This window comes from Bufo gargarizans, chromosome 3 (assembly GCF_014858855.1).
Source record: "Bufo gargarizans isolate SCDJY-AF-19 chromosome 3, ASM1485885v1, whole genome shotgun sequence".
NCBI classification, from domain to species: domain Eukaryota; kingdom Metazoa; phylum Chordata; class Amphibia; order Anura; family Bufonidae; genus Bufo; species Bufo gargarizans.
This window is the reverse complement of record NC_058082.1, coordinates 207,513,801-207,535,515: the sequence shown is the minus strand read 5'-3', so window position 1 is coordinate 207,535,515 and position 21,715 is coordinate 207,513,801. Positions and strand designations below refer to the sequence as shown.

At 42.5% G+C, this 21,715-nt stretch overlaps 1 protein-coding gene across 1 annotated transcript in view; it reads left to right on the top strand.

Annotated features, from left to right (window-relative positions):
* Positions 1 to 21,715, top strand: part of RASA3 (RAS p21 protein activator 3) — a 228,394-nt gene that overhangs the window by 171,024 nt on the left and 35,655 nt on the right. Inside the window, exons 8-13 of the mRNA XM_044286304.1 lie at positions 2,647 to 2,723; positions 4,295 to 4,399; positions 6,341 to 6,494; positions 16,498 to 16,646; positions 18,001 to 18,115; positions 21,407 to 21,481. Of these exons, the coding sequence (XP_044142239.1) occupies positions 2,647 to 2,723; positions 4,295 to 4,399; positions 6,341 to 6,494; positions 16,498 to 16,646; positions 18,001 to 18,115; positions 21,407 to 21,481 (675 nt within the window). The remainder of the gene's footprint in view (positions 1 to 2,646; positions 2,724 to 4,294; positions 4,400 to 6,340; positions 6,495 to 16,497; positions 16,647 to 18,000; positions 18,116 to 21,406; positions 21,482 to 21,715) is intronic.

The following is a 21,715-nucleotide window of genomic DNA, read 5'->3' as shown; positions in this document are numbered from 1 at the left end:
GTCAGCTCTTGAAATGCGAAACTCTGAATGTGCCAAGCTGAACTCAGCAGACATGGGCAGAGGTGTCTGGAGCGGCTTCATGTTTATCCCCTGGGATAGGCTGCTGCACAGTGTCCCTGAAGGTCTTCCTCCATTCACCTTTTATTTTTCCCTTGCCGTTAATTCCTTTACACTTCTGCTTTCTGATTTTATAGGGGATTTTTACCATTTACTTTAACGGTTATATGTACCAGATTGCTGGAGATGAATTCCATATTTGGTGCGGGAATTTTTTCCCCCTAATATGAGGTAATTGGGACTACCTCATAGGGGATTTTTTGCTTTCCTGTAAATCTGCACTGCAGGATAACAGGTTGAATCTCCTTTCAAGGTTGCTAATTACGTTACTATGTAACCAGAATATTTTTAAAAAGAGTATTTATATATTATACATTTGTTGTACCAGGGCCCAGTTCTTCTTACTGTATGTTCTAATACACTGGCCATGAGGGAGAAGGAAAATGTTGTCGGATATAACCATGTAACTGGCAAGAAAAAAAGATAGGAGATAGACAAGCCAAAAAATGTATGTTACATCACAGTGGTTCACCTTTAGGGCTCATGCACACAAACGTATTTTCTTTCCGTGCCAGTTTTTTTTTTTTGCGGACAGTATGCGGAACCATTTATTTTAATGGGTCCACACAAAAAAACGAATTTACTCTGCGTGCATTCTGTTTCCGTATTTCTGTTCCGCAAAGAAATAGAACATGCCCTATTATTGTCCACATTACGGACAAGGATAGGACTGTTCTATTAGGGGCCAGCTGTTCCGTTCCACAAAATACGGAATGCATACGGACGTCAACCATTTTTTTGCGGACCGGTCGTGTGCATGAGGCCTTATAAAGAGGTTGTCCTTTCTAGACAGCACCTGATATTGAGGTTTCCGTGGGATCCACCTTCCTCTACCATCACTGATCAGCGGGGGGAGCCTCTCCATTCAGCTGATCATGGCGTGTCAGAAGTGGAACCCCCATTGATGAAATGTTGATGACCTATCCTAGGCTATTAATATTATATTCTTGGGTAACCTTTTTAATTGCTCTTTTATATATTGATTTTGAACCTGTTTGATGCTTGTTGGCTGGTAGAGAAGGTTAGTCTTTTTACTTGTAGGGGAAATATACATAAATATCAGAGGGGAAGGTCTGGGTCTCCAAATAGTGGACTATGTATTGCATTTTGAAGAGACATACCATTTGAAAATTGTGTGAACTGTTTTCACATGATTTAACAGTTTTTGTATAAATATGGTCAACATTAATAAAAATTTCATGAAATCGCAGTGACCTGTAGCAGGCAATCAGATTCTGCTGCTTGCTGTACCTTGTAGTGCACAGCACAAGAGGAGCTCACCACTTCAGTCCCACAGTGTGACTTAGTGGTAGTTCTCATTGGACAACTCCTTTCCATATGTCTTACTAGAGCGCATAAGTTAATAGAAGGAAGTAATCTGCTTGGACTCCCTCTGTTCACTAGAACCATGAACTAATACCAAAAATATATTTTTTTTCTCTGGATGATCTGTCACAGCATGGGTACCAATTTCATACTTACAATATTTAAAAAATAAAAAATGACATTTAAGCTCCACCCTTTGCACCACCTAGGAACACGTGCAATGTACAGAAACACCCACCTTGGGGGTGGTGCTTTCATAAGTCCTTTCACAGACCAATTTGCAGGATCGTCTTGAGACTGGATGTATGCCATTGGTTTCATTATGTGTCATGTAGTGCTTCATTTTCCCTGTTGATTGTCTTATTCACCTGCTATTTCTATTTATTGTTAATAACACACTAAAATTCTGCACTTTGAGATTTAACACCCTTTATAATAGTTCTGCAAAAACATGAGTAGGATTTTGGTCCACACCTACCACACCCATGTAAAACGAGAATATCAACTGTGGTTAGGTTTTTACATCCTTCACTAGAAAACCTTGTTGCGGTCCTACTCTAAGGTGTGTCAGAAGTTGGTTAGCATCTTTGCAAAGTAGAGTAACATCGTGATAATTCATGAAGTGCTCCCCTTTCCTTCAGTAGACTGTCAGTGACCTATGTTATGTATAAAGTGTTGGTTTTGACATATGCTGTATTTCCACCTATGAAAATGCATCGTGCAATATATGTAAAAGCAATCATTTCTAATCTTCCAGCAAAAGCATTTTGGTTACATCTCATCATCTTGTGTGACATATTGGCCAAACATAATGAAACATTGGCGGTATACTCTATGGGGGAGAATCCTCAAACTGGTGTAAAGTAGAACTGGCATAGTTGCCCATAGAAGCCAGTCAGAGCCCACCTTTCATTTTCCTAAGGAGCTGTGAAAAATGAAAGGTGGAGCCTGATTGGTTGCTATGGGCACCAGTTTGATAAATCCCCCCTGTGTCTATATGCCTCAGGAAAAATTGTCCCATGCGCCACTGGACACTGTATGACGGTGCTGTTCTCTTCTACAGTGAAGCATCTGGTGGTACACAGCTTCGTAGTACAGAGAAATTACTGATCATTTAATATGATATAGATAATACAAATCAGATGGAAAAATGTAACGTTTTGTGTCATTTTATAAATTTTTTTCCTTTTCCTTTTCATTCAGGTGACAAAGCCCAGTAGTTACAACAAGAAATCCCATTTTGAAATAGAAGAGGATGATGTAGACAAGATGGAGATAAGGTGGGAAAAGACCAAAATCTAAGTGCATAATGGGATGAGGATGTGCTGTATGAGTGAAATGTATTCTCCAGCGTTTATGTTCTGCTTACTTTTTTCACCCTACCCTTCAGAGCCAAGTCTGAGTGGGTTCTTAAAGTGACAGCCACATCTCTAAGCAGGAAGTATTCTTAGAGCCGTTCCTTCCCCCAAGTGACACATCTGCAAGAAAATATAGTTGCACTAGGCTGGGTTGAAGACCTATCTACATTGTGCCTGGCTTTTTTTTATTTTTATGAAGGGATTTCTTTTTTTTTGATGATTGAAGACTTAAAGGGAACCTGTCACCGGGATTTTGTGTATAGAGCTGAGGACATGGGTTGCTAGATGGCCGCTAGCACATCTGCAATACCCAGTCCCCATAGCTCTGTGTGCTTTTATTGTGTCAAAAAAATCGATTTGATACATATGCAAATTAACCTGAGATAAGTCCTGTCCCTGACTCATCTCACACACAGGACTCATCTCAGGGAAATTTGCATATGTATCAAATCGATTTTTTTACACAATAAAAGCACACAGAGATATGGGGACTGGGTATTGCAGATGTGCTAGCGGCCATCTAGCAACCCATGTCCTCAGCTCTATACACAAAATCCCGGTGACAGGTTCCCTTTAAAGTGTACCTGAGTTTTCAAAAAAAGTTTGCATAATGGCTGTGCTTCTTTATACAATCATAACTATGAAGGAACAGTTATGTTTGGGCTTCCCTTATGTCTCTTTCAGCTATATGAGTCCCTGTTTCAGCTGTACAGCTAGATGCATTTCACTCAGAAGCACTGTACTACTGTTACATCCTTTCAATTAGTTTCCACTATGTTTCTTTTGAGCTCTGTAGCTCAAAGAACAGAAAAGGAGGGATAAATCACACTTACAGAAAGGCTGGAGAGTCCTGTGATATTCAGAAGCTGTGTATAAGCTTAGGAGCTCAGCTAGCTCTGACCCCCCACACACACACTTCCTCTCAGCTGTCTTCTGAGTCTCTGTTACCAGGAAGAATTTTGCCTGACAACAGACAGTAAACTGCAAATTAGGTGGAAGTGAGACCCCGCAGTAAAAAAAACTTTTTTTAGTCCAGATTTTTTTTTTTTGTTTTAATCCCGTTTCACTTCAGAAAATCCGCAGTGGACTCGCCATGTGTCAACCAACTCATATGCTGACATTTGTATAATTTTTTCCTGTCATAAATCGCAGTACTGCATTTTTACAACATTCATAATCCTATAAATGATTGAAAACGACCATCATTTAGTCATTGAACCTCGATAATAGTGCCTCCCCTCTCTATGACTGAGCTAGCAGCTGAGGAAACCTATCTGCAAGGGGTGATGTCAAAGACTGGACTCCAGCCAGGGCTCAGACTGTGAGATTTAGTCACACAATTTGTATGCACTGCACATGAAGAGGCAGTTTCTCTGTTCCTTTTTTGGGGGGTTGAAATGTATTCTATTGTCTTAGGATCAAATCTTGCATTTAGTATCTGATCTTATGCCAGTATTACACTCTCTTCATATAACTTGTGATATCCTTTGCAGGGTTGACCTATGGAATGCTAGTAATCTAAAGTTTGGAGATGAGTTTCTTGGAGAGCTTAAAATTCCACTCAAGGTCCTTCGACAATCCAGCTGCTACGATGCATGGTATATATTTTATAGCGCTATTTCATTTGTTTTAAGATTTTTAAGACTAATCCAGTGGGCCGAATTCATTCATGACATGTGGGTATAGCTGCATCCAGTACATATTAGATCATCAGTGGATGCTGCTGCTGAAAATGACATGTTTTATTGTGTAGGCAGCGTTTGGTGTCCGTATGATGAAACTGAGCCAAACAGATCCGTCTTGACACACGATGTAAGTCAATGCGGACGGATCCGTTTTCTCTGACACAATCTGGCACAATAAAAAAATGGATCTGTCCTCCATTGACTTTCCATGGTGTTCAAGATGGATCCGTCTTGGCTATTAAAAGATAATACAAACGGATCGGTTCTGAACTGATGCAGACGGTTGTATTATCTGAACGGATCCGTCCATGATGCGACTGTGAATGTAGCCTTAATTGTTCAGTGTAAAGGGGCCTCATTTGATAGTGTGTATACATGTCTGGATCTGTTGGTGTGAAGCAGCGCACAATTCACCCAGGTGATGGCTCTCTCTGTCTATCTTTTCCAGTAGTTATGTGCCTTACCTCCCGGGCATGCTTAGTATATCCAATATCTTGATTTTTCATTAACTCGGCTGTTTCTCACATGTCCATGCTTGTGCAGTCCTAGAGGACAGATCAATGTGAGACGCCAACATTCCTGTTCCCTGGGAGCCGGACACTCTATATTACTGTGAATAAACCTCTTTATGGGGTATAAAGCAGTTTCCTAAACCTAGACCAACCAGTAAATAATGTCTGCAGACTACTGTATGTTATTGTCTCTGTGTCATAGACGGTCATTGGGTGTAACCATTCATGATGGCTTACGCTTCAGATATAGTACTATAATTGTATTTGACTGACATTGAATATGTCTGAATGAAACTGCAGCTCACAAAAAAGCAGGAATCTTGGTAGCAGTGTGCATTCATTTTTTGTGTGCTAGAATTGATGGTATAGGACTGTGATGGCTAACCTCCGGCGCTCCAGCTGTGGTAAAACTACAACTCCCAAGATGCACAATTGCTTGGCTGTTCTCAGAACTCCATAGAAATGAATGGAGCATGCTGGGAGTCATAGTTTCACCACAGCTGGAGTGCCAGAGGTTAACCATCACTAGTTTAGGATATGGTATGGTATGCTGATCTTACATTTGGGATGGTTTTTGGTGACCCCACCATAAACGTGACTCCTCAGCTGTATGTCTATACTTAGTACAATAAGAGCAGTACACGTCCTTCAAGTACAAAGGATCATGGTGAACTCCAGGTTCAAGTGACTTGTGTATTGCCAGCTTTACTGACCACAAGGATCCCCACTGATCACTAGAAAGAAAGGGTGCAGTTTTCTGTAGATCACTAAGGTCCCAGTCGAGCTCTGCCGTGGCCCTGTGTCTGGTATTAACAGTACAGTCAAATTCTGCACCATGTAGAGGAATTGTGAAACTGCCTTTGGCCCTTTAAGAAGTTGTCCAGGCTTTTTGATTTTGCTGACCTATCTTTAGGATAGGTCATCAAACTCATCAATATTAGATCATCAGGGGTCCAACAGCCGGCACCCCCGCTGATCAGCTGTTTGAGGAGACGAGACAACTATGTCTATGGGACAGCAGCAGCGGATAGGAAGGGAGACGGCTCGTGTGCACAGTGCGCACCGTCTCCTCAAACAGCTGATTGGCAGGGGTGCCAAGTGTCGGACCCCCGCCAATCTGATATTGATGACCTGTCCTGAGGCTAGGCTATCAATATGAAAAAGCCCAGAGAACCTCTTTGATTTTCATTGATTATCTGGGTACAAGCTTTCAAACCCTCTCTGATTAGTAAGTTATGGCTTATCCTAGCGAGATGCCATAATTTGCTAAGTCCCCTTTAAAAAGACTTATTATTTATTATTACGTATGCACTATAATATATACCTCTTGAATTTTTGCCAGGTACTTGCTTCAGCCCAGGGATAATGGAAAATCAGGCAAGCCTGAGGATCTTGGCTCACTAAGGCTCAATGTAGTTTACACTGAAGATCATGTATTTGCAAGCGAGTACTACAACTGCCTCAGAGACCTCTTATTAAAGTCTGGAGATGTTGAGGTCAGTATATAATTTTGGTTTTATACACTAGGATTAAATTCATATTTTTAGAGGAGAAATATTGAGGGACATTTGTCAAGGTTGGTGTTTCCATACACTAGTCCTGATCCGTGCTTGCCGGAGTAAGGCTGGGTTCACATCACTGATGCCATACAGTGGCATTTGTTCACCATTGAGTTTCATTGTTAAAAAAAAATAAAAAATGTATACGTGTTTTTTTACTGGACTATGCCGGATACAAGAACGTTGTGGACTGCATTTTTGTATCCTTTTTTTCTAACATATACTTCTAATGGAGGCATAAAATGTGATATGAACCCACCCTAAGATGCACCTAATATATTAAGTGGCAGATGCCCGTGGCAGTCCATGCACCAGAAATTGAAGCCCTAGGAAGGGACTGGCGTAGGCTTCAGGCATAACTGGCGCCAGTTTCTAGCGTAAGTTATAGTAAATCCGGCGGGACGAGCAAAGTCTTGCCCCTCAATCTAAGCTCCACCCCTTTCTTGAGACTTGAGAAAAGTGCCATAATTCCTGACTTTTTACACCATAATAGTTGAACAAAACCTTTAGTTTTTCAAATGTGAAGCTGCAGTATTTACTGTTAAAAAACTTTCCAGGGGCAGCCATATTGGAGATAGACCCTTCCTGTATTACCTGTATAGAAAGTTAATCATGGTGTGTGTGTGCGCATTAAGGCAGCTGAGATGTATGAGAGTCTATGACAGAGAACTGTTACAGATTGCCACCGTCTTCGGTGATGGACTATAGCCTACTCTGCAGACATCAGTGAGTAACGGGAGCTGCATACAGAGTATTTATCTCTATTGTGTTCAAATAGCCAAACCTCTTAAGACCCCTTTACACTGGCCAATTTTGCAAGTGATTGTCGGGAAGCAGAGCATGTTTAGGTGCCTACACAAATTATACATTTACGGTGGAAACTTTACACCACCAGATAGTCGCTATCGAGCGTTCCTATGAAAACTTGTTACCGATTATCTGGATGATTCTCGGCCCATGTAAAAGGCCCTTTAGATAGTTGTCAGTCAAACACTAGTTCGGCCGACAGATATTGCTCCCAATCCCTTTTCCCATAAACACGTATGCTCAGCTACTGTAAGTGTGCATTTGTTCTCGTCAGGCAGTTTATCACCGATGATGGCAAAGAAATGGGCATGTTGAAACCCAGCATGCCCAGTTCTTCTTTTCCTCAATAGTCGCCATCCAGTGAGAGTCAAAACACCCACATGCACCCCCTGCTATCCCTATTCGCCTCAATCCAGCAGTACAAGAGAATAAAATCCCCTAAAAGGTAATACTGTATTTTTCGCCCTATAAGACTCACCCGGCCCATATGACGCAGGTTTTACAGGGGGACAATAAGAAAAAAATATTCATCATTAGACCTCAGCTCACAGCCTCAAACAGACCACCAATGTTAATCAGACCTCAGCTCATAGCCCCAATCAGATTAGACCCCTAATGTTAAAAAGACCCTCAATCAGACCTCAGATCAGACCCCCAATGTTAATAAGACTCTAATAAGACCTCCAATGTGAATGACTCCAGATCAGACCTCAGATAACAACCCCAATATAAATAAGACCCCCGTTCAGACCTCAGATAACAACCCTAATATAAATAAGACCCCCATTCAGACCTGAGATGAGACCCCCATACCTCATATCAGCCTCCCCATGCCTCATATATGAGCCCCCAGCCTAATTTAATCCATCCCCAGCCTTTTATTTAGCCCTCATGCCATAGGTCAGCCCCAGCATTCAGCCCCTATGCCTCAAATAACATAAAATAAAAAATCCACTTACCTCTCCTGCTCTGGACGCCACTGCTCCTCACCTCCAGCGCTCTTCTTCCTTTTGCCGTCGGCAGGTCACAGGGTGCCCTCATGCTGGAAGTGCTCATTAGTATTCGGCCTATACGACTCAATTACATTTTTGGGGGGGGGAAAATAAGGTAAACACAAAATTTTTTATAAAAAGGATTTAAATAATATGTCCTATTCTGATGATACATTCCATGTAAACAAGAAAAATGTTGCCATTCTAAAGAGAATTTGTATTCCCTTCCATGAATACATCCATCAATTATATATATTTTATAGTTGGCACAAGCAGTGTAATAATGACATGGAAGATTCCAATATATATTTTAATACTGGCAGAAGGACCCGGCTTTGCACGGGTATATTTAATCTATTTCACTTAATGTTTGTGTGTGTCGTTAAAAGATATCGTCCATATCCACTATAACAGTGAACTCCACAGCCCCACCCCCACCCCTTAACAGTGACCCCCCCCCCCCCCACAGTGCCCAGCCTTTTTAAAACCTTCACAGCAGCCCACCCCATTAACAGTGACCTCCACAGTGTCTGCCCCTTTAACAGTGACCTCCACAGTGTCTGCCTCTTTAACAGTGACCTCCACAGTGTCTGCCTCTTTAACAGTGACCTCCACAGTGTCTGCCCCTTTAACAGTGACCTCCACGCTGTCCGCCCCTTTAACAGTGACCTCCACGCTGTCCGCCCCTTTAACAGTGACCTCCACGCTGTCCGGCCCCTTTAACAGTGACCCCCACGGTGCCCGGCCCCTTTAACAGTGACCCCCACGGTGCCCGGCCCCTTTAACAGTGACCTCCACGGTGCCCGGCCCCTTTAACAGTGACCTCCACGGTACCCGGCCCAATATATATATATTTAGATTTCTGTATAACAGATATTTCCTCCTTAAGGTAAAAGTAATAGGCGTTGCTGCTCTGTCTGTAACCTCTAGTTTAAAAAATAGCTTTTTGTGGTTTTCTGAGTGATTGAATCTCTTGTGGTAAGAAGAAAAACACTTATTTCTTAATGTGTTCACATATTAAATTGACACACCCAGGTCTTCCTTTGTAAAATTGGCAAAATGAATCCTTCATTTATTAGATCTTTATGTATTTTTTTATTTATTTATTTTTTATAATGCCTTTAAACATGTTCAGTGGTCTACACTTTGACTTATACACGCTAGGGTCCATAAAGGGACTGTTCCAACTCGGTGTTTCCATGGCAAGATAGGACTAAGCACTGTCTATAGGTGGCTGGGCTGATGGAAACAGATGATTCTGTAAGTCCCATTGTAGTGAATGGGAGCTGCACAAACGGCATAGCTTGTTCTAGTACGCTGTTTGAATAGCTCCCATTCACTACAATGGGACTTATGGAAACAGCAGAACGTCAGCCCGCTTAGCTGTTTCTGTTATCCCAACCACCGGGGGTCAGCACTTAGTCCCATCTCGCCGTGGAAATAGTGAGCTAGAACAACCCTTTTAGGGCGATGGCTACATGGCAACACTGCTTAGACGACAGGATTGTAGAATGGCTGTGATCCAATAGAATTTTATGGGATCACAGCACAAATTGCTATTTCTATGGGATCACCACTACTCTGCGATCCTGGCCGTGACCAGTCTCACAGTATAACCCTAGCCGAAAACCTCACCCGACTTTGCATTTGTGAACATCGACTGTTCGACACATTCATTAAGGGCACTTTCACGCGAGCGGATGCCGTGCGTGGAATCCACTGCGTGAAAGACAGCCAAGGCCCGCTCCGGACAGCAGAGACACGGAGCAGTAACATGACTGATAATGCTCCGTGCCTCTCTGTGTCCTCTTTACTACGAAATGACAGTGAGATAAAGTTGTCACTGTCATTTTGTAGTAAAAAGATCACCGAGAGGCACGGAGTATTATCAGTCATGTTACTGCTCCATGTCTCTGCTGTCCGGAACGGGGCTTGGCTCTCTTTCACGCAGTGGATTCCACGCACGGCATCCGCTCGTGTGAAAGAGCCCTAAGTATAGTTCGGCTAACGACTATCTCTGTTGCATCCCTCATATGCACGTTCAGATCAGCCCAACATGTATGTGTATTAATGGAAGGAGGCAGGGGAGTAGCAGGGGAAGAGGTTGCTTTGGGGCCCGAACTCAGAAGGGGCCCACCCAGGAGAAGGACTAAAAGATTTATTTTTTTTGTCAGGCCCCCCTCAACAGTATTATACAATGACATTATATACAGTGACAGTATACACAGTGACATGACATACAGTATATACGGTACATGTAGGAAACAGACAGAGCGACTGCCGGGCCTCATCTGAAAGAGCGATCTTGACTAGCCACAAAAGTGGGGGTTGCATGGAAGTCGGCAGTTGCGAAGAAGTTTCTGGGGGGTGTCCGTTCAAAAATTTGCTGTGGGGCCCAGTCTTTTCTAGTTATGCCACTTGGGAGAGGGGAGAAAGCTGCTTGCAAACTCTTCTGGAGGCAGCTTATCACAGAGGAGAACACAAGGATTGGGCAAAATGAAAATGATTCATTATCTATTGGAACAGAGTTTTGGGAGCTCCCCATACACATTAATTTATCAGCTGAACCTGACGATCTTGTGGGGCTCTGATTAGTTGCCAATGCAGCCTAGGGCCTTGTGAAGGCTCTCAGGCCTGCCATAGCAAACTGTCTGTTAAGGCCTGCTTGAAGCAGGGCTTAATGGACAGTGCAACAAATTCCCATAGATTGGGGGGAAAAATTCTAACCATTCTTAAAAATAAAATAAATATTAAAATTACGGAACTGCGTTTTTCTATTAAATTTTTTTTATTTCACTGCATAAACATGGTTTTCCCCTGTTTTGCAATATGTGATATGGTGAATTAAAGGGAACCTGTCACCTGGATTTTGTGTATAGAGCTGAGGACATGGGTTGCTAGATGGCCGCTAGCACATCTGCAATACCCAGTCCCCATAGCTCTGTGTGCTTTTATTGTGTAAAAAAAAAAACTATTTGATACATATGCAAATTAACCTGAGATGTGTCCTGTACGTGAGAGGAGTCAGGGACAGGACTCATCTCAGGTTAATTTGCATATGTATCAAATAGTTTTTTGACGCAATAAAAGCACACAGAGCTATGGGGACTGGGTATTGCGGATGTGCTAGCGGCCATCTAGCAGCCCATGTCCTCAGCTCTATACACAAAATCCCGGTGACAGGTTCCTTTTAAATGGTGCTATTTAAAATTAGAACTTGTCCCACAGAAAAAGCCGTTTTATGGCTATGTGGACAGAAAAGTTAAAAAGTTATGTTTTTTTTAAAAAACTTGATCACGATATGAATACCCTCCCATTATGTGTATTTATAACTAGCTTTAAGATGGATTTACACGTGCCGAGGAGCTGCCGATTATTTGCAAGAAAGCGTTCCTTCCTGACAGTCGGCTGCTCTTTCAGTGGGGGCGAAGCTCTGTATTTACATGCAGCAATCACCTCCACAATATGTAGAGGTGAATGCTATAGCGATCGCTTGTCCTAATACAGCTGCATTGTTTCTGGACAGCAGATTACTGTTTAGACAGCTCGCTCTGCTGCCCAGAAATTATAATTTAGGTGCCTGCACGAATGACCGTTTCACCCAATAAATTAGCATTTCGCTCATTCATCTGGAGGGTTTGCTGCACATTCGTAAAAACGCTAATCTCCGATAATCTGCCCGACTATCGGGCTGTGTAAACCCGCTATTAGTGTTTATAAGAGAGCCTGATTTTCCAGAATTTGGGTTACCTAATTTTTTAAGTAAATAATTAAATTGTACCATATAATATATACAGACGTGGACAAAATTGTTGGTACCCTTTGGTCAATGAAAGAAAAAGTCACAATGGTCACAGAAATAACTTTAATCTGACAAAAGTAATAATAAATTAAAATTCTATAAATGTTAACCAATGAAAGTCAGACATTGTTTTTCAACCATGCTTCAACAGAATTATGTAAAAAAATAAACTCATGAAACAGGCATGGACAAAAATGATGGTACCCCTAACTTAATATTTTGTTGCGCAACCTTTTGAGGCAATCACTGCAATCAAACGCTTCCTGTAACTGTCAATGAGACATCTGCACCTCTCAGCAGGTATTTTGGCCCACTCCTCATGAGCAAACTGCTCCAGTTGTGTCCGGTTTGAAGGGTGCCTTTTCCAGACTGCATGTTTCAGCTCCTTCCAAAGATGCTCAATAGGATTGAGGTCAGGGCTCATAGAAGGCCACTTTAGAATAGTCCAATTTTTTCCTCTTAGCCATTCTTGGGTGTTTTTAGCGGTGTGTTTTGGGTCATTGTCCTGTTGCAAGACCCATGACCTGCGACTGAGACCAAGCTTTCTGACACTGGCTAGTACATTTCTCTCTAGAATTCCTTGATAGTCTTGAGATTTCATTGTACCCTGCACAGATTCAAGACACCCTGTGCCAGACGCAGCAAAGCAGCCCCAGAACATAACAGAGCCTCCTCCATGTTTCACAGTAGGGACAGTGTTCTTTTCTTGATATGCTTCATTTTTTCGTCTGTGAACATACAGCTGATGTGCCTTGGCAAAAACTTCGATTTTTGTCTCATCTGTCCACAGGACATTCTCCCAGAAGCTTTGTGGCTTGTCAACATGTAGTTTGGCATATTCCAGTCTTGCTTTTTTATGATTCGTTTTCAACAATGGTGTCCTCCTTGGTCGTCTCCCATGTAGTCCACTTTGGCTCAAACAACGACGGATGGTGCGATCTGACACTGATGTTCCTTGAGCATGAAGTTCACCTTGAATCTCTTTAGAAGTCTTTCTAGGCTCTTTTGTTACCATTCGGATTATCCGTCTCTTAGATTTGTCATCAATTTTCCTCCTGCGGCCACGTCCAGGGAGGTTGGCTACAGTCCCATGGATCTTAAACTTATGAATAATATGTGCAACTGTACTCACAGGAACATCTAGTTGCTTGGAGATGGTCTTATAGCCTTTACCTTTAACATGCTTGTCTATAATTTTCTTTCTGATCTCTTGAGACAGCTCTTTCCTTTGCTTCCTCTGGTCCATGTCGAGTGTGGTACACACCATATCACCAAACAACACAGTGATTACCTGGAGCCATATATATAGGCCCAATGGCTGATTACAAGGTTGTAGACACCTGTGATGCTAATTAGTGGACACACCTTGAATTAACATGTCCCTTTGGTCACATTATGTTCTGTGTTTTCTAGGGGTACCATCATTTTTGTCCATGCCTGTTTCATGAGTTTATTTTTTTACATAATTCTGTTGAAGCATGGTTGAAAAACAATGTCTGACTTTCATTGGTTAACATTTATAGAATTTTAATTTATTATTACTTTTGTCAGATTAAAGTTATTTCTGTGACCATTGTGACTTTTTCTTTCATTGACCAAAGGGTACCAACAATTTTGTCCACGTCTGTATATATATGCACTCACCTAAAGAATTATTAGGAACACCTGTTCTATTTCTCATTAATGCGATTATCTAGTCAACCAATCACATGGCAGTTGCTTCAATGCATGTAGGGTTGTGGTCCTGGTCAAGACAATCTCCTGAACTCCAAACTGAATATCAGAATGGGAAAGAAAGGTGGGCTACAACAGCAAAAGACCCCACCGGGTACCACTCATCTCCACTACAAATAGGAAAAAGAGGCTACAATTTGCACGAGCTCACCAAAATTGGACTGTTGAAGACTGGAAAAATGTTGCCTGGTCTGATGAGTCTCTATTTCTGTTGAGACATTCAAATGGTAGAGTCTGAATTTGGCGTAAACAGAATGAGAACGTGTATCCATCATGCCTTGTTACCACTGTGCAGGCTGGTGGTGGTGGTGTAATGGTGTGGGGGATGTTTTCTGGGCACACTTTAGGCCCCTAAGTGCCAATTGGCCATCGTTTAAATGCCACGGGCTACCTGAGCATTGTTTCTGACCATGTCCATCCCTTCATGACCACCATGTACCCATCCTCTGATGGCTACTTCCAGCAGGATAATGCACCATGTCACAAAGCTTGAATCATTTCAAATTGGTTTCTTGAACATGACAATGAGTTCACTGTACTAAAATGGCCCCCACAGTCACCAGATCTCAACCCAATAGAGCATCTTTGGGATGTGGTGGAACGGGAGCTTCGTGCCCTGGATGTGCATCCCTCAAATCTCCATCAACTGCAAGATGCTATCCTATCAATATGGGCCAACATTTCTAAAGAATGCTATCAGCACCTTGTTGAATCAACAAGATCTGATTAGTACAAAATATCATGAACACTATAGCCTCTCTACAGCCAAACAGACCATCAATCAAAAAACTGTTGGGCAACAAGAGCTTTTGCACAAGGTGCTTATGACACAGTGGGGTTCTTTGACCAGAGGTGTCTGATCATAGCTGTCTATGGACACACGAGTAGTCACAGTTATCCTATTAAGAGTAAAGGGCCCGGAATACATTGTCCGCCAGTAATGGTCAAATAGTAGCTTGTAATCTACTGGTAGATATCACAGCAGGAAGGAGGTCTTGATATAATCAGCAGGCTGTTGCTGGCTCAGACACAGAAACACAGAAAACTGCTTTCGGTCACACAACATCAAGTTGCATGCTAGCTGTATGACCAAAACTGTTTGTGATTTGTCTGCAGCTTGTTGTCGCATCGGAGTCATGCAACTCTTTAGGAGCTCATGTACACGAACGTATTTTCTTTCCGTGTCCGTTCCGTTTTTTTTGTGAACCATATGCAGAACCATTCATTTCAATGGGTCCGCAAAAAAAACGGAAGTCACTCTGTGTACTTTCCGTATGTCCGTTCCGCAAAAGGATAGAACATATCCTGTTATTGTCCGCATTACGGGCAAGGATAGTACTGTTCTATTAGGGGCCAGCTGTTCTGTTCTGCAAGATACAGAATGCAATCGGACGTCATCCGTATTTTTTGCGGACCGCAAAATACATACGGTCATGTGCATGAGCCCTTAGAGTGTGATTTGGCTGTAATTCCCATTAAACATTGAAAACATAAATACAGTCACATATGGTGCAAGTGAGTCTATGCAGGCAAAGTGGCTTGTAGCCTGCTTCTGCAGCCATAAATTCATCAGGCTATGCTTCTCTGCTGGAATGTTGTGCCGCAAGTGTGAACCTAGCCTAATAAATATAGGGGGAGATTTATCAAAACTGGTGTAAAGGAAAACTGGCTTAGTTGCCCGTAGCAACCAATCAGATTCCACTTTTCAGATTCTGCTTTGGAAAATGAAAGGTGGAGTCTGATTGGTTGCAGTGGGCAACTAAGCTTTTACACTAATTTTGAGGAGGGGGAGGAGGGCCCGGCACTAATCTCTATCTCTGACTTAAAACAGCTTTTGATGAAGCTGTCAAAAGGGGAGCTCAGTGCAAAGAGATTTTACAACTTCCATTGGATTCAATAATATCTTTAGAAATTCCTAGGCACTGAGCTCCCCCTAGTGGTGGCTGCATGCATCCGCTTTTAGAACATACAATATGAAGAGAAGTAGATGGATTTAGAGCAGGGGTGCACAACGTTTCCTGGTTGGGGGCCACATTGTCAGACTGAACCAATGACGAGGGCCGAAATTAAAATTTAAAGGTGTATTAACAACTGAAATTTTGTACTTATGGCATATTGAACACACATTATATACCACTAATGTCTAGTTACACTTCCAGGACTCCCATCTAATGGGAGAAATACATGAAAATGACATGTAAGCAGCCACAAGACGTAGGCATACATGTCTGTTACCAGATGGTTGGGGGCCACACTGAATGGTATCAAGGGCCGCCGGCCCGCAGGTTGTGCACCCCTGATTTAGAGCTTTATAGAGGTAGATTTAGCAGTGTATGTATGCCAGTTGTATGCTGTAAATACAGTACTTTGAGAATATGGTGTTCAGAATGAGTGCAATTTTTATAAAGCACTTTTCCTGCTGATCTCGGTGCGCACCCCTGCTTTGTGCATATTAATGGCGAGGTTGATGGCTCAATGTTATAAAAGTGGCACCGTAGGGCACCCTGTTCTTCACACTAGGTATATGAATAGTCTGCTGTGACTTTCATCAGATTAATCCTCATGCCATGTGAAAATTGTAACTTCCAATGTCTCTGCTTTCCAGCCCGTTTCAGCATCTGCTGCACATGTGTTGGGTGAAGTGTGCAGAGAAAAACAGGAAGCTGCAATACCTCTGGTCCGGCTTTTTTTACATTATGGCAAGATTGTGCCTTTCATCAGCGCCATTGCCAGCGCTGAAGTAAACAGAACACAGTGAGTAACAGTTTTGTTGTTGAAGGAATGCAAGCAAAGGGTTAATTGTTCCATCTCCAGATTGTTAAAGTCTGTGGCATTGTCAGTATATCCATGTGAACGTGTACCAGTCTGAGCAGTTTATTATGCCTTTATTATGCCTTCAGCGCTCTCCGTGTTCCCTCAGCAGCAGCACAGGGGAGAAGGAAGCAGTGTCTCCCTCCCCCTGTGCTGCTGCTGCCGCTGAAGCCAATGGGAGGACAGGGGACAAGAGAAGGGGCGGGGCTGTGGCCACTGCGCCACCAATGAAGATAAATCTCTCATTCATTCAAATTGAACAGGAGGCGGGAGCTGCAGAATCACATAGCCGACTCCCGACCTCTATGAGCTGTAGCTGCGATCTGCGGTAGTTAACCCCTCAGGTGCCGCGGATCGCTGCTACCGCTCATAGAGGTCGGGAGCCGGCTATTTGATTCTGCAGCCAGCTCCCGCCTCCTGTTCAATTTGAATGAATGGGAGATTTCTCTTCATTTGTGGCGCAGTGCGCCCCAGCCCCCCAGTTTTAATCATTGGTGGCGCAGTGCGCCCCCCAGTATTAATAATTGGTGGCGCAGTGTGCCCCCCACAAGCCCCCCAGTATTAATCATTGCTGGCGCAGTGTGCCCCCCCCCCCCCCCCCCCAGTATTAATCATTGGTGGCAGTGGCCACAGGATCCCCGATCCCCTCTTCCTCCGATCGGAGCCCCAGCAGTGTAATACTGGGGCTCCAATCGGTTACTATGGCAGCCAGGACGCTACTGAAGCCCTCGCTGCCATGGTAAGCTCCATGCTGCTGTGTGCACAAAGCACAGAGCAGCAGGGACAGTGAGAGCTCCTATTCACCCTGATGGAGATCTATCCGGGTGAATAGGACAAGGGTTCTAGTCCCTAAGGGGGCTAAAAGTTGGTTAAAAAAAAAAAAAAGTACAAAAATACAAATAAAACACCAAAATATTAAGTATAAATGAAAAAAAGATTTACAAAAAAAAACCTACACATTAACAATAAACATTAATTTTCAGCAGATTTGTGTAGGAATTTCCCCCCCCCCCTTATATATATATATATATATATATATATATATATCTATATATCTATATCTATAACTACTACCAGTTCTATATCGGATCCCTACCATACTGAGTGTCCACACAGAGTATGCATGTGATAGTCCAGTTCAAGAGTTTAGATGAAACAATTTCAGTTTGTAAGCAATGATTAAATGCTATTCCATGTAACATAGTAACCCGAACTAAGTAGATTCAAGGGGATATCCAGTCATCAAAACATTTTTAACATGGCAATAACCCATAATTTTTTTTTACTCATTCCTCAGAGATCCAAATACTATTTTCAGAGGGAATTCATTGACATCCAAGTGCATTGATGAGACCATGAAACTGGCCGGAATGCATTATCTTCAAGTTACATTGAAGCCTATTATAGATGAGGTAACACATGACATTTGTAACTATCATTATATATACTCATATTTTTCTGACTATAAGACGCAACTGACCATAAGACTCCCCCAAGGTTTAAAGGGAACCTGTCACCGGGATTTTGTGTATAGGGCTGAGGACATGGGCTGCTAGATCGCCGCTAGCACATCCGCAATACCCAGTCCCCATAGCTCTGTGTGCTTTTATTGTGTATAAAAACCTATTTGATACATATGCAAATTAACCTGAGATGAGTCAGAGCTTGAAAAATATGACTCTTCTCTGGTCACACAAGTAAGATATGACTCTTTTATGTTAATTTGCATATGTATCAAATTGTTTTTTTTTACACAATAAAAGCACACAGAGCTATGGGGACTGGGTATTGCGGATGTGATAGCGGCCATCTAGCAACCCATGTCCTCAGCTCTATACACAAAATCCCGGTGACAGGTTCCCTTTAAACAACAGAAAATTTGAAAATAAACATTTTATACTTATTAAAACTTCCCTGGTGGTTTAATGAAGTGGAGGGGTTAATGTCACTAACATTATTAGTCTAGGGTAGAGAACCCCCTCTACCCTAGACAAATAAATAATTTACAGCTCCTGATCCAACCATTGAAACAAAACAGTGGTGCATGTAGTCACATGATAGGAAGTTACAGTGTACAGTACAATACAGTACCCACTGTGTAGTCTTCTTATTGGTCTGACTTTTCCCACTGATGGCATCATCAAAGATCCTTTAGTTACACTAAGCCAGAACTTTCATCTATTTCCCTGCTGCTTAGGGACCTTCAGCATGGGGAGGGAGGTGTTTTGCACCGTCCTCTCCATGATCGTTCACTCTCCTCTCCTGCCTGCACTGGTCACACAGATCAACGTAGGGCAGGGAGACAGAGAAGTGAGCAGACGCACAACTCTATCACTGATCCAGCAAAGTGTTGTATGAGCACTCTGCTGGATCCTTAAGGAAGTAGTTAGGGAGGTCTGGCACTGCTGGTCCACCATGACTCGGGACTATAAGATGCACTTATAGCATTTTTCTGCAAAAAAAAAAAAAGTGAGTCTTAGGCCTCTTTCACACGGGCGTGAGTTTTTTTGCCCGGATAAGAGCCGGGTGCGTTGCGGGAAAATGCGCGATTTTTTTCTGCGCAAGTGCAAAACATTGTCATGCGTTGCACTCGCGTGAGAAAAATCGCGCATGTTTGGTACCCAAACCCGAACTTCTTCATAGAAGTTCGGGCTTGGGATTGATGTTCTGAAGATTGTATTATTTTCCCTTATAACATGGTTATAAGGGAAAATAATAGCATTCTGAATACAGAACGCATAGTAAACCAGCGCTAGAGGGGTTAAAATAAAATAAAAAATAATTTAACTCACCTTAGTCCACTTGATCGCGAAGCCCGGCATCTCCTTGTGTCTCCGCTGCTGATGAACAGGACCTGGGGTGAGCTGCTCCATTAAATACAGGTTAAGGACCTTTGATGACGTCACTCCGGTCATCACATGGTACGTCACATGATCTTTTACCATGGTGATTCACCATGGTAAAAGATCATGTGATGACCGGAGTGACGTCATCGAAGGTCCTTAAGCTCTATTTAATGGAGTAGCTCACCCCAGGTCCTGTTCATCAGCAGCGGAGACACAAGGAGATGCCAGCTTCGCGAGCAAGTGGACTAAGGTGAGTTAAATTATTTTTTATTTTTTTTAACCCCTCTAGCGCTGGTTTACTATGCATTCTGTATTCAGAATGCTATTATTTTCCCTTATAACCATGTTATAAGGGAAAATAATAATGATCGGGTCTCCATCCCGATGGTCTCCTAGCAACCATGCGTGCAAATCGCACGGCATCCGTACTTGCTTGCGGATGCCATCCGATTTTCACACACCCCATTCACTTCTATGGGGCCTGCGTCACGTCAAAATCGGAAAATATAGAGCATGCTGCGATTTCAACTGAACGCACAAGTGATGCGTTAAAAACATCGCTCATGTGCACAGCCCCATAGAAATGAATGGGTCAGGATTTAGTGCGGGTGCCATACGTTCGCCGCACGGATCGCACCCGCACGGAAAACTCGCCCGTGTGAAAGGGGCCTTATAGTCCAAAAAATACTGTATACTCATGAATTGCCTATTTTCTGCTGCTCCATGGGCCTATACTTATTTTTCCATCCCCAACAAATTGGCTTTTCCATGTCCTTATACGAGGGTCTTTTTATCAGACTGCTGTGACTTACTCCAGTCTGTACAGCAATTCCTTCCTGAGCTTTTCTTGGACATACATTTCCTGCAGATGGTTTGCAAGCTAACCTGTGTTTCAGTGGTGGCCCCTGAACTACAATCGGCAATATGTTTGCTTTTGTAGCAGAAGATGCAGTCCAGTAACAGCTGGGGAAAGCCATAAGTTGTCGCCTTCTGCTTTAAAACGGATTTCAAGGAAAAAGCCAGAGGAATTATTTTACCTTGACATTAACAAATGGCTTTCTCTCTTAAGAAAATGTTTTCATCACAGAAAGGTGCTCGTTGTGGTGACACCAAGAAGAGCAGGCAGGACAAAACGCAGAGATGATGTACCATTCCACCCAGACGACCAGAATTCTCATATGAATGTTCATTCTTTACTGAGACGCTCCAAGCATCTAAACCGACCCAACTGTTACTAATTATAGCTGTTTATCAGAATGCAGTGCGGAAAGCTGCGTTAACACATTCAGTGCTGTAAGCACATCATTCTGATGATGTGATCACAGCTCCACGTACCAGGAGATGTCGCCTGACACAATCATGAAGCATCCCTATGAGAAATTCTTCGTACATGACTTGTGTGTCGCTCCTTAATTGTCAAACCCACAGTATATAAATAGAAAAGCTGATCAGTGTGAACCATTGTCTTATTTAAAACTTTAGATTACGGTTATTGTTTGCTTTGCTTTTTTTTTTTTTTTTAACCATCTGCAAAAGACATGGAACATATGTGTTAGTGTCTTCTTAACGTGTCGCATCCAGTCATACAGCTGGTGGTTACACCCTGCCTATATCTCCTTTCAGACCATCTCTGGTCAACCTGAGGCAGTAATCTTATGGGACGCTGACTTATCAACAAGTAACCGCACATTTCCTTTCACAGTGACTCAGCCCCAACAATCTGTGAGGCCCATCGGTCTACAGGGAGTTCAGCTTTACTGTATAGGAACACAAGTTCCTGCGCCCTCTGTAGGACAATGATTGCCACATACTGATGTCTTCCTCATGAATATTATGTATGGTTTTTGTGTTCCTTAGATCTGCGAGTTACATAAACCCTGTGAGATTGATCCTGTGAAGTTGAAAGATGGTGAAAACTTAGAAACCAACAAAGTAAGGAATATATACATATATTTTATTTCATATGCTTCAGAAGAAACAGATTGAAATGGCAATTGTCTAGCATTTGAGCTTTTCTCTACGGCATAGCTGCTTAGGGAATACCCCAGCAGTGTAGAAATGTTACTATATTCTTTATGTGGGTTTCGGGGTCTAGAAAACTTGGAATAGCAGAAAATTTCAAAGTGCAAATGATTTCAAAGTGGTAATGGTTTCTTAAACGGGTTT